Source organism: Elephantulus edwardii, unplaced genomic scaffold (genome assembly GCF_000299155.1).
Source record: "Elephantulus edwardii isolate Elephantulus edwardi_28Jun2011 unplaced genomic scaffold, EleEdw1.0 scaffold00103, whole genome shotgun sequence".
Classification (NCBI taxonomy): domain Eukaryota; kingdom Metazoa; phylum Chordata; class Mammalia; order Macroscelidea; family Macroscelididae; genus Elephantulus; species Elephantulus edwardii.
The window spans coordinates 523305-536264 of record NW_006399853.1 but is presented as its reverse complement, the minus strand read 5'-3'; the positions used below and the strand labels follow the sequence as shown (position 1 = coordinate 536264).

Below are 12960 nucleotides of genomic sequence, written 5' to 3'. Positions count from 1 at the left end.
ACCACTACGGCAGTGTAGTAGGATTTGAAATCTACTTCTGGTATTTGGTGAGTGAAAAACTTCTCTGGATCACAACAACTTGATCTCGTTGTGTGTCGGTCACCCTGAGTTGGGTGTCTAATTGAAGGCAGCTGAAAACAGCTCTGTTTACTACCTGTCATTGGGAAGATTACATCTTGCAGCCTGGGTCTCAAGGATAAAATGGGAAAGTAATATCTGCCTGTTCTGGTGGCCTAGTCCGTAGGGAGTGGCACTGTTAAACCAAAGGCAGCTCCTCTCTGGTGGTTTGAATCCACCAGTGGCTCTGTGAGGCAAAGATGGCCAGTCCACTTCTGTGTGATTTGCAGCCTCTGAAAACCTGCTAGAGAGTCAGCTCTGATGAAGGAGTGCTGGTCTTTTTCTGAGTCATGTCCTTGCTCTTTCCCAAGTCTGTATCAATTTGGCTGGGCCATGATTCTTGGTAGTTTAGAATTATATAATGGTATAATTTGGCAGTTAAACAATGATGTAATCAACCTGTGATGTGATCAGATTGAATTGGCCAGTCAGTTGTCAGGGCATTAGGGTAGGCTGCAGGACCTTTACCCTGGTCACAGTTCTGACCCTGTCTGGGTCAGGGAAGTTTTCTTGTGTCACCTTTTGTTTTACAAGACACAGAGAAGTAAGCAGATGAGGTGGGGACGTCAGAACCAAGATAGAAGAGGTGGGAGCAGAGGACATCTTTTGGACCCAGGTCCATGTGCTGAGAACCTGCAGGACCCAGGGGAGGGTTGATGCCAAGACACATGTTGATTTCCAAGGACCACTCAACCTGCAGCTGTTGAGACAAGGACCTTCCTCCAGAGAGATGCCAGAGTGAGAAAGGTTCCCAGTAGAGCTGACTCTCTGAATTTAGACTTCTAGCGTTTTAAACTATGAGAGAATAAATTTCTGTTTGCTTAAGCCATCTACTTGTGGTATTTCTGTTACAGCAGCATTAGATAATGAAGACATTGCCTTGTGGGATTGTTGTGAGGAGTAAATGAAATAAAGCCAAGTGATCTAGTCTCATCTCAGGGCTGCCACATACAGTTGAGCAGGGGGGGGGACACTGGACACAGATACATAGGCAGGAGAGGGGCCGGGCTGAAACCCAGCTCACTCTTATTTGACAAGCCATGTGCCTGGCATGTAGCTTAATCTACCTGGAGGAAGAGATGCTCTTTCCTCATTGCACAGTGGTGCTCTGTGAACTTGTGGTGTTTCTACCCAGTGTAGAATGAACATCAGCTCTGGGGTTCTCTGAGAGCCTGTTTTTACACGTACAATTCATTGATGTTGATTACATTCCTATGTTGTAGAACCATCAGCTATTGTATAACCATCAACACTCACTGTTGCCAGATTGTTTCTTCACCTTCAGAGAAACTCAGTGGCCCCTATCACAGCTTGTTTGGAGGTGAAAATGAGGCCCAGAGCGGGGAGGCGATTTACTCACAGTCACACAGCGGATTGAGAGTCTTAGCCAAGACAGGACTGCAAGTCTTCCCAGCTTCCTGAGTGTTGGGCTGACAACTGACAGGTTGGCATTCAGACCCACCAGCTGCTTCACAGGAAAAAGATGAAGCTGAAGTCTTGCTCCTATAAAGATTTACAGGAGGCCTGTGGTCTGGGGCAGCTTGACTCTGCTTCCAAGGTCACTGCAAGTTGGAACTGACGCAGTGGCAGTAAACTTGGTTTGAGGGTTTAGGCTTTTCTGCATCATTGGAATCTATACCTTTTCTTAGCAGCAGCCTGAACTTGTGTCTTCAGCAGACTGCATGGATTCTGAAGGGCCTGCGGGACATTGTTGTGGACAATGGTCTTTGGCAGACAATGAGCTTTGTGATAGGACACCAGACCTCATGTCTGGTCAGTGACAGTTGGAGCCAGGGAACTGGGCTTGTTATTCCAGCCTGACCTCCCGCATGGGGCCAGGTTCTTAGTTCCTGGTAACAGCATCCTTTCTTGCTAGTTATAGCAGTGAGTTCGTGGAATAGTTGAGAAGACCCACTCCGGCTGAGCTCCCAGGAACGCCAATATTGCTTTGTAACATGACGCTGCCTTGAAGCCTGCTGCCTCTGAGAGAATCAGGAATTACTGCCATGCCACCCTTGCCACATTCTATCCCACCAAAATCATGCCTTGAATATTGCTACTCATTTCAGAGAAGGCAAGTCTGGTGCCAGTGCTTTTATTTGGTTAAACTTAAATCACATGCAGAATTTGGTTGCAAAGGGAATGCATTTTTTTGCTCTATTGCTTCATATTGGAAAAGGCGTTAATACACCAACCTCCAACATCCACCTCACCCCTTAACAATGGTCACATTCTGTCTTCCTTAATGACGGGTTCATGGACATGCAGGCAGTTTACATACCTTATAATTCACACATTCAGTGGTTTTTAGTATGCTCACAGACTTGTACCACAGTCAATTTTATAATATTTTCATTATCCCAAAATAAATCTTAAAACCATTATTGTAGAATGAGTATGAGGATTGGGGGGGGAGGGTGGAAGCAGAGGGATGAGGATGTGCCGGGGGAGGGGAGGTTAATCATGGGGTTGTACGATTTGATGGGTGGGAGGTGAGGGAAATGAGAAGAATCTGATTTGGAAAACAATGTATTTGAATTTATAAATAAACTAGTATAATAAGAATAATAAAAGAACTCTTGTACTCACTAGTGGTCACTCCCCGTTTAACCCCTTGTCCCTAGCCCTGGACAATGACCCATTTATGTTCTGAGGCTGTGGGTCTGGCGTTTTTTGGATGCAGCCTATAAATGGAATCTGACAACCCATGCTGTTTCTGACTGATTTCTTTCACTTAGCATAAGGATTCGAGGCTCATCTGTGTTGTGACGTGACTTGGCACTTGGCATTTAGTAAGGCCTCATTCAGTAAGTGTTGGCTGAAATAGTCATATTTATTCTATGTAAAGTTGGTGGGAGGGACTCAGAGTCTGTGCTGTACTTTGGATGTTGGTAACAAACCAGCAGGTGGCCAGAAGGCATGGCCACTTCTGTATTTAGGCCACGCTCAAGCACCAGCCCTGCCCTGCACTGGCAATGTGAACTCTGGCAGTGTGAACTCTGGCAGTGTGAATACTGGCTGTGTGAACACTGGCAGTGTGACCTGGAGCTAGGTCTGGCTAGCCTCAGTGTTCTCAGTTGCCAAATGGGGAGAAGGAAAGGTGAGTCTCACCTACATCACAGTGTAAGTGTAAGAAGCAGATGAGCGAATGAAATGAAAACGTTTTGTAGACAGCTTAGCTAGATTTGTGGCTATTTGAAGAAGGCAGGAGGGAGGAAGGTCTGTAGGCAGCATGGGAGAGCTGAGGTCTCACGGTCCCAGTCTCCCAGGGTGCCTGCTGCAGGGACTCAGATTTCTTGGTGTTCTGGGGTCAGAGGGAGGAGAGAACAGTCCAGACATCACCGCCTCCCCTTCCTCTCCACAGTCACACACGGGGAGCCAAACCTGCTCCTGCCTTTTGCTCCCTCCAGAGTTCCCTGCACCAGGGCAGTTGCCAGAGGAGGGTGAGGTCAGGGTGTTGCATTTAAATGACTAGGAGAGACACCTTCCCCAAAACCCCTAAATGCCCCTTCCCTCCTTAAGCCAAGCCCTACTTCTCTGTGTAATCTCTGTCCTTTTTGGTTCTCAGGTATTTTGAATTTTATAAGGGGCCTTTGGAATATAACTCTTCGAGATGCCTGGAGCTGAGGCACGAAATCCTGGAAGTGAAGGTGCTGTCCATGTGAGTGTGACCAGGCCAGGCATCAGGGTAGGGGTGCACCACACATGGAGACAAGGATGGAGGCCAAGATGGGGTGCATGATGCATGGGGCAAGGCTGGGGTGTAGGATGGGGGTGTGTGAGGCATGGGAGCAGGACGGGGCGCAGGATAGGGCTGTGTGATGCATGGGGGCAGGGATGAGGTGCAGGATGGGGGTACACGATGCATGGGGCAAAGCTGAGGTACAGGATGGGGTACATGATGCGTGGAGTGGGGCAGGGCTGGGTGTCAGGGTGGCATACACAATTTAAGGGGTGAAGACCAGAGCGAGGGTCACAGGAAACACTATCCATTCCATAAACTAAAAACGAGGTGTCCTTCTAGGGACCACTTGGCATCTGGAAGGCCTGGGAGGGTTGGTACACAGGGGCACTGTGCGCCTTTGATGAAGAAAGGCTACCTCTGATGACACGGTTGTTTGAGGCCTGGGCTCAGTTACATCTCCTTGATTATCATCCTTCTGTGTGGGAAGAAAGAGGCGAACCTGGGTGTCGTACCTGAAATTCTGCCCTCGAGATTAAATGCTGCTCTCCTATTGCAATCTTTTTGTATTTTATTTGAAACATCATTTTTTAAACTTAAATGATTTCAGACTCAAGTGGTACAAGAGGGGTATACAAAGTATACAAACTTCTGTCCACAGCCACTCGGTTCTCCCCAGAAGCAAAACAGAGTCCAAGCCAGGAAGTCTTCTCAGAGTCTACATGCTGACAGGCATCTATGTGGACACATTTCTTTTACTGAGATGGTAAAAGAACCCTGTGTTCCCCCATTCACCAGTGTGTTACCTAGAGCCTTGTAAGACCCAGGAGAACAAAAGTGCATTAAACACTCAGCATTTCCACGTGTGCTTATCCCAGCTTTACATTCTATTTTTTTAAGGAAAATTGTTATCAGCTTTCCATTCTTGATGAGTTATTATTGCTGGGGGTCTACCTGTTGTGTGGGTTACAGTTCACAGCGGCCCCATGTGACAAGGTAGAACTGTCCTGTGGAATTGTTGTGGGTTTGTTGTGGGGTTTTTTTGCCATGTCTGTGTCCCATGGATTTGTAGGGTGAGTTTGAACTACCAATCTTAGTTCTCAGCTGAAGGCATAACCGTCCCTCACTTGTTATTAATTTATTCAGCCCTTCCAGAGGAGTTCCTGTTGCATTATTTATGAGGGGGGCTATATTTGCTAAAAAACAGTTGTATCTGGATGGGAAAGAAATTGTTTGTTCAGAGTTGGGTGAGGGAGGGTGCTTACAAATATTCAGGGACTCCTAACCAGTCTTGGTACCCCTACTGATGGCCTGTGGGCAGGGGACACTGCTCCTTGAATGGGTGCCGGCTAATGTGGGTGATAGAAAGAGTGTTGAGGGCAGACAGACCTGGGATTGAAAATGGACTCTGGACCATACCAGCTCTGCGTCTTTATTCAAGTCACCTAGCCTCCCAAGCCTTTCCTTGCCTGTAAAACTGGAGACAGTATTATCTATCTGGCTGTTAAAGGCTACTTAGGTGTCTGTAGGTGATTCTGCTGGAACTGAAAGATGGCAGTTTGAGTTCACCCAGGTGTGCCTTGAAAGAAAGGCCTGGAGATCTGCTTCTAAAAAAATTTCCTTGAAAACCCTCCGGAGCACATTTCAACTGTGATGGACATGAGTCCAAACCGAGTCAGCGGCATGATTATCACCTGGAAGTGGATAGACCAGTTGATGCTGATAGCACTCCTGCCTTTTGCTTTCTTCTCTGGAACCAACAGCACCTGTTTTGCTGGGCTGTCATTCAGACTCCATAGCTCTGCAGCTGCTAGAAGGCTCCGAGGATGTAGACAAATGCTTGATGGGCAATAGCTGCGTTGTTTACAGGGGTCTGTGTGTCTTGTTAGCGCCTGTAGATAAGAGGTCAGGAGGTCGCGCTCCACCAAGTTGCAGGGCCTGGTTCCTGCCCTCTGTTAGCTCACAGGGGGAGCAGACATGATAACTGGCTGCCCCTGGAGTCTGAGGGGTGAAGGGGTTCTTGAGTTGGGCCCTGAGGAAGGGACTCTGAGACTGGGGTCGGAAGGGTTTTAGGTGCTGACTAGGTCAGGAGGATTCCAGATGGAGGAACAGTTTGAACCAAGGCCCTGTGCCAGGAAGGCTCGCTGTACCACAGGCCCTGGAGGATGGAGGCAGCTTGAATGCCAGCGTGAGAGGGAGAGACGGAGCCGTGCTGATACAGGGGCGGGGGAAGGCTGTGTGGGGCTTGCAGACCGGGTTTGGGATTTTTCCTTTATCTAGGGGAGGCTTTGGGGAATTTTAACCAGAGGAAAGAGGGGTCAGGGTACTACCTGTTGTTTGGAAACCTCCCCCACTGAGTTCTGAGGTAGTGGGCAAAGATGGCCGCCCAGGCCTTGGGCAGCTGCCTCGTTTGTAAGCTCCTCAACAAAGATCTTTTCTCGGAATTCAAAGGTCCCAGGTTCTTAAACACTTTCTTCTACTTTGGAAATCCAAAGCACTCTTGGTGGGAACAAATGAAAGAATTTTTTCAAAGGGTAGCTGATCTTTTGTTGATGGTCAAATAGAGGCCCTGTGAGGCCAAATAGAGGTCACCTCCCAGGTAACGTCCTTCTCACATATTTTCTGTCCACCTGGGATCGTTCTTGTCACAGCTTCCATGGAGGGATCACATTAGGAATGACCTAGGCCCTGTGTCTCTAGCCTAAAACACACACAGCGTGGCGTGTGAGGGAAACATTTCTGCTTGCTCTGCGCCTGTTCTTTGTCCCTTGTCATGGACTCAAGTGGGTGACATTTGCAGAAAGACTGCCCCAAATACCCCCATGGATTCTACTGTCTCAGGGGGTCTCTCTGATTCTGAATTGATAGTACCCAGTATCATCAATGTATGGTTTCCAAAGACCTGCTATTTCAGAAGTGGATGGCAGTCACTTCCTAGTTTGTCTTAATTTGCCACATGCTATGGGCATGTCACCAGAAGGGACCAGTCCTTGGAATAGGACGTCGTTCTTGGAAGGATGGTTGATCAATGTAGGAGAGGAAGACCCTGTGTGAGATGGATTGACACAATGACTGGCAATGGATCCGGTGTGTCTGAGATGATGAGGTCGGCTTAGAATAGGACAAAGTTCATAATGTCACTGTGAGTCGTAGTGACTTGATGGCACAGACCACCACCACCACCACCACCACATTTGGCTTTAGTTCTTATCCCTGTTTTTGGGGAACCCGCTCTGGTCCCCTAGGACTAGACTCCTGGGCTTAGCAGTCTTCCTGCCTCATGGTCTCTGGCCTGGTAGGGCCTCATGTGTGTGCTTCTTGGAATCTGTGCTCCCGTGGGCTGGCTGGGCCTCTGTGAAGGGGAGGCTCGGCCCAGGCTGGTTGTGGTGCATCAGAGTGTGGGCCTAGGGGCACTCTGGGGACTCACAAGTGCAGCTTCTCCTCTGAGTCTTCCACTCCTCAAGGGTCATCTGAGTCCACTAGAGCTGAGGTTGGAGTCCCCAGAGGCTGACCTCTAGTCCCTGGGCCTCTGTCTTCTCCCTCCCCACCATGTCCAGCCCCTCTGGGCCTGCCTGTGCTGCAGCCCTGAGAGAAGGTTAAGCTCCATCTCTGATTCCGGAAGGCTGGCGGATGTGAGCAGAGCCCTCCAGGCTCACAGAATGTCAGCTGGTGTTCTGTCTTCAGAGCCTGGAAGGGGTGATTCACCGGAGACGGTTTCTGATCCAAAATTGCTCAAATCAATGGCACAAGTCAGTCAGCCGGAAAACTCCCACATGGAAAATGCCTTGCTCCCTGACAGTGTCAGATCTAGTCTGGGCTGATGATTTGTGAAAATGTAGTCACTAACGCTTGTTCAAATTACTGATGCTTGGCTGTTTCTCGAGCCCCCTTATTGCCAACCCAATTGCCTGTACGCACACCCAGATAGGGGGCTGTGTCTTGAAGCACTGGTCACCTCTCTTGTGTCCCCTTCTCTGTCCTCCTGTGGCTGGGGACTCCGAGCCAGGAGAGAAGCTGGGAGCCAGGGCCAGCTGGACAGATGCCCGCTCTCTGGGCTGGGAGGCCTCATTGGTGCCCATGGAGCCTTGTCCTTTCTGCCACCTCCGTGAGGTCCCTGAGTGGAGCTCAGTCCCCTGGGAGCCCTGCTTAGGTACGTAGCTTGGCCCAGAGCCGGTGCCTGGGACACACTGCTTAAATGAATGGGCCGGAACAGGGGAGGCCTGGCAGAAAAGGGTGAGAAGGAAGGGTGAGCAAGTGGGACATCATTATCTTGTCATTATCACCATCTCTTGTATGTTAGAAAATTTCTGTACACAAAAGCTAACGATGAGACAGCAGTGCCCTGTCCCACACCTTCCTCCTGCCCTGGGCCTTTTCTCTTAACCCTTTCTTCCATCATCCCTCCATAGTGTATGCAGCTATGTCTTGACTTCCACTTTTTTCTTTAAAATTATTATTAAATTTTATTAGTTTTAGTGAACATTTACAGAGATTTGGGGTTTTCATTCATTCATTGTTGCACTGTTTTCTCCACCCTCATCCCCAGTTCGTTCTTCTCCCCCCCCAACCCCCGAATGTCTGTTTTAATTGTCCAAGACTTCCACTTTAACACAGTGTTTACAATGTCCTGCTTTAGTGGGTAAGGACTGAGCTGTCTTATGTTACTTCAACCTCCCCTCTACCCTTTCTCCCAGTCTCCCCACCTGGGGTCATTAAGACTCTATTTGCTGACAACAGGCTTTGCCCTTTAATGCTATGTAATTTTGCCCTTCCTTGGGAACAACCCCTGCCCACAACAGACTCTTTGTTAGTCATCTTCTTGGGCTTCACTGGCAGGTTTTACATTGCTGAAAAGGCTCTGAGCCCTTTCTTTTTTTTTTCTTCACATGTGAGAAATTTTATTATTATTTCTTTTTAAAAATCATTTAGAATTCTAACTTTACAACCACAACATGGATTTTAAATGTTAGCTTTTAGAAGACAAGCTATGTGATTAGGTATTATTGTCTGAGCCCTTTCTTGTGCTAACAAATCAGAACCAAACCCATACCAAGCCTCCACTGGGGTCCAAGGCTATAAATTCTTCAGTGAGGGAAGACTACCCATCTTCTTGGCTCAAATCAGCTGAGAGGTTTTAAACCTCCAACCTTTTGGTTCAAAATGGTATCAACTAAGCCATCAGATCTCCCCCCTTGTGTTAGATGCAAAAACTCCTCACCAGCCGTTGGAGCCAACTCACAGCCGAATTTCCAGCGGGTCCTCTGAGGTTGTAAATCGCACGGGAGGAGACTGTCCATTTTTCCCAAGCTCTCTCCACAGTGGATTTGAACCTCCAGACAGGCAGCATTTTTGGGTTCACAGCGTGACCCCCTGTGAACTACACCATGAGAGCGTGCACTTGTTCTAGTTTACCTACAGATGGGACTTAAACACACACTTGGGACTCATTTGAACCCCAGAGACGGTACTTTGCTGGTTTTAGTTCTTCTAGGTGCAGTTTTGCTCTACCAGAGAAGGATGGGCAATCTCCTCCTGTGCGATTGATTAACTGTCTCTGAAAACCCACCCGAGAGTCAGCTACGAGTCAGGTCCGACTAAGTACATGATAACAGTGACAGACACAGTTTAGGAAATCGATGAAAGAGAGGAAGACCCCTAATGAGATGGAATGACGGACTGACTTGTGAAAATGACACAGGTGCAGGGCAGGGAGCTAGTATGTTGTTCATATGGTCATTATGAGTCCGAGTCAGCTTGAAGGCCTCTAACAATAACGTCATAGATAGAGGCAGCATCTCTTGACCCTGAACTTGGTTAGACAAGGTTATGGGTGTTAGATTAAAAATAAAAATGGAGGTTGAAGCCCGACTCAAAAATCCTGTGTCAGGATATTTTCCAAAACCAGAACTCAGAAAATCCTATGTCAATACATGCCCTAAACCCAGAACTTAGAAAGCCCTATGTCAGGACATTTTTCTGAAACCAGAACTCAGAAATCCTATGTCAGGTCGTTTCCCAGAACCAATTGCCAAGACCAGAAACTTTATGCCCCAGTGAGCCACTGCAACGACCCCTCATAAATCCCTTAGCCCAACCCCCAGGGCTACTCCCTGAGGAATGTTTCTTCCTCAGTGTGGTTCTTGGCTTCAATCTGAAACCTTTCAATGGGAAGTACCCTTACTTTTCAGTTCCCTTCCCAGCCTCTGGCTTCAGTCATCCATGAGTTTACTTAAAAAATGTCAATGCTGATAACATTTAAATTCTATTTGTTCCCCTAATAAGCATTTTAGGAGCTTTCACTAAAGGTTGACCCTAACATTTGAAGATCAGCGAACAGTGTTTTCATTCATGAGTAAGTGCACCTTTTGCTCCCTGCACGAGTGAATCATGGGCTGACTGAATTGTGGGCTGCCGGGTCCCGGCTCCTTCCTTCTCACAGTTTCCCTAGATTCTTGGGCTTCTAGTGGCCTTTTTCGCCTCCTTGAACTCATCTCTATCATGTCTTTGTTGTTATTAAAGTAGATAGCGTGATATATTTGCCACTTTAATGCTTCTCATATGCACAGTTTGGTGGCATCAGTTTCATTCATTTTGCTAGACCACCATCCCCGATAAAGTAAAATTTCTGTCACCATGAATGGAAACACCCTCTCCCACTTTCTGCCCCATAACCACTAATAGACATTGGAATCATGACCTCTTCCCCTCCCTCCCCCGCAACACCTTTCCTTTAACCAGGCGTCCTCCCCGAGCTTCCCCGAGACCTCTTGCTGCAGCTTGGCCAGGCTCAGCTCTTGGTTGCCCAAATGGCAGTTCTCCAATGACATCCTTTCTCTGCCTTCTCAGGTTAGATCTCTCTTGCCTAAAACCCAGAGCTTCTTCCTCCTTTATTTACTTCTTCCTTTTCCTTCCATCTGTTTGCAAAGAAATACCTAAGAATTGATGTGTGAGAGGCAAGATTTGGAGTCCCTTAAACTTGCCTGTCCCTTTGGTTGTTGTTAAGGACCATCGCAATCCCATGAGACGGAGTAGAACCTCTCCATAAGGTTTTGTAGGCTGCAGGCTTTAGAGAGCACATTGCCAGACCTTTCTTCCGAGGAACCTCTCACGGGGTGGGTTTGAGCTCCTGACCTTTGGGTTATCAGTTGTGCATTGAACCATTCGTTACATCATCAAGGCTCTTTGTCGGTTGGTTGGGGTGGTGGGGAGACTATTTTGGGTTGAAAATCACTTGCCCTTAGACTGTTGATGGTTTTCCCCTCTTCTAGCACCAGGACCGGCTGAGATGCACACTCCGAGTTGTTTCTTTGTGATGACCTGCTTTTTTTGTCTGGAACCTTTTCAGATCAGCACAATTCTGAGGTATCCCATGATGTGCTTTGGGATGGACACGCAGTGGGACCTCTCAATCTAGAGGTCACATCCAACTTTTGAAGTTCCTCTTGGATTTCTTTCTAGTTCTTCTATTTCCTCTTTTTCTCCAAGAATTGCATACTGGGGCCTCCAGGTTGCTGCTTCTTTAGCCCTCATACCTTATCATCTTATCATTTTTCTCTCTTTGCCCTTTGCTTCTAATTAAAAAAAAAAAGGAAAGAGCTTTTTATTGTGATGTGGATTAACATTTACAGAGAAAATTGCAATCCCCATAGTACAGCGGCATTCTTCCCACTTCCTCCTTGTGTTTGCTCTCCGTTCATCCTTCTTTTCCACTCCTTCCTGCCTTCTGAGCCCTATCCCTGAGCAGATAGTGCTCTTTTTTTTTCTATAATTATATTTTATTAATTTTCATAAACATTTACAGAGATTTTGGGCTTCCACTCATTCATTGTTGCACTATTCTCTCTACCCTCCTCCCAGGGTGTTCTTGTCCAAATGCCACAGTGCTTGTCAAAGCCAGTTCTGATTAATCTTCTTTGTCAGTGTATCCTTTGCCATTCCCTATCACTCCTCCCTGAGAGAGACTTCACCCTGAGTCATAAGGAAAAGGGCACGGCGTATTCTCTTAGCTACTTCCTGCTGAAAAGGGACACTGTGGGTTTCAGGGTGAAGATCTTCTCTCACTACTCTAAAGGGCCCCTTTGGCAGTAGGAAACACATAGACTATTATGGAGATTGATTTTGGAATTCAGATGCACTCTTATTGATTGTGCTTGGCTGTACATGTACATATCCTTGAAGATGTATCATGGGGGTGTTGCAACCTAGAAGACACAAATTTGACTAACAAGTTATAAGTACATGAGCAGATAGTGCTCTTTGAGCTTGTCTTGTTCTAAGCACAGCCCTTCTCCCTGGGGGTGGTGTTAACCTCATAGGCCTCTTTGCCTGGAGGTTGAACAATGGAGTGAGTTTGGTTAGTTGAGGTCCAGATTAGAAAGGTGTATAAAGGTCATGATGTCTGGAGTGCTACCAGTTTCTGTCAGAACAGTAAGCGTTGTGGCTTTTAACTATTTTCCATTTCGTCCTACTTTTTCTCTCATGCTGTGAGGTCTCGTCTGTTGTGTTCCCCTTCTGAGTGGTCTGTGGTGGTAGGTAGCCAAACACCACCTCGTTCTTCGAGTTTCAGGATGGTGAAGACTGGGGTTTTTGGAGTAATTGTTTCTTTGTACCTTTGGCTTTCTTTACACGTGTTGCTCCAGACAGGGAGAGTCCAGTAGTTGTACCTTAGATGGCTGCTCGTCAACTCTTTTTAAAAATGAACTATTATTTATTATTATTATTAATTTATTTTTTTTATTATTTTGTGTGTGTGTACCGTCAAATCTGATCCAGTTGGTACAGGAGGAGATTGCCCCTCCTTCTCCAGCAGAGCATCTGGTGGATTGGAACCATGTACCTCTGAGATTGCAGTTCAGCTTCTTGCCACTAGGCCACCAGAGCTCCCTTCATCAGCTCTTAAGGCTCCATTCGCTGCTTGCTGCCCATTAAAGTAGGACGTGATTCTGCTTTCTGAGAAAATGCCTTCACTTTACAGTCTGGCCCTTCTAATGACCTCTTCTTCCCTCAAGGCCATTTCATTGTTCTCAGAGCAGCCCATTCTTACTTAAGACCTTCTTGAAGGTCTCTGAGGGGACCAAGGAGAGCCTTTTTGGCCAGTTCTCTTTTGTTCCCCCGGTCATTTTTGCCTCTGTGGTTATTGTAGCTGATGGTTTAATCTTGTC

The 12960-nt window shown here is 47.2% G+C and overlaps 1 protein-coding gene across 1 annotated transcript in view; it reads left to right on the top strand.

The window, feature by feature from the left end:
- The window catches only part of ST8SIA5 (ST8 alpha-N-acetyl-neuraminide alpha-2,8-sialyltransferase 5), a 72900-nt gene that overhangs the window by 42203 nt on the left and 17737 nt on the right, over positions 1-12960 (top strand). The window contains exon 2 of the mRNA XM_006891690.1: positions 3686-3778. Within this exon, the coding sequence (XP_006891752.1) occupies positions 3686-3778 (93 nt within the window). The remainder of the gene's footprint in view (positions 1-3685; positions 3779-12960) is intronic.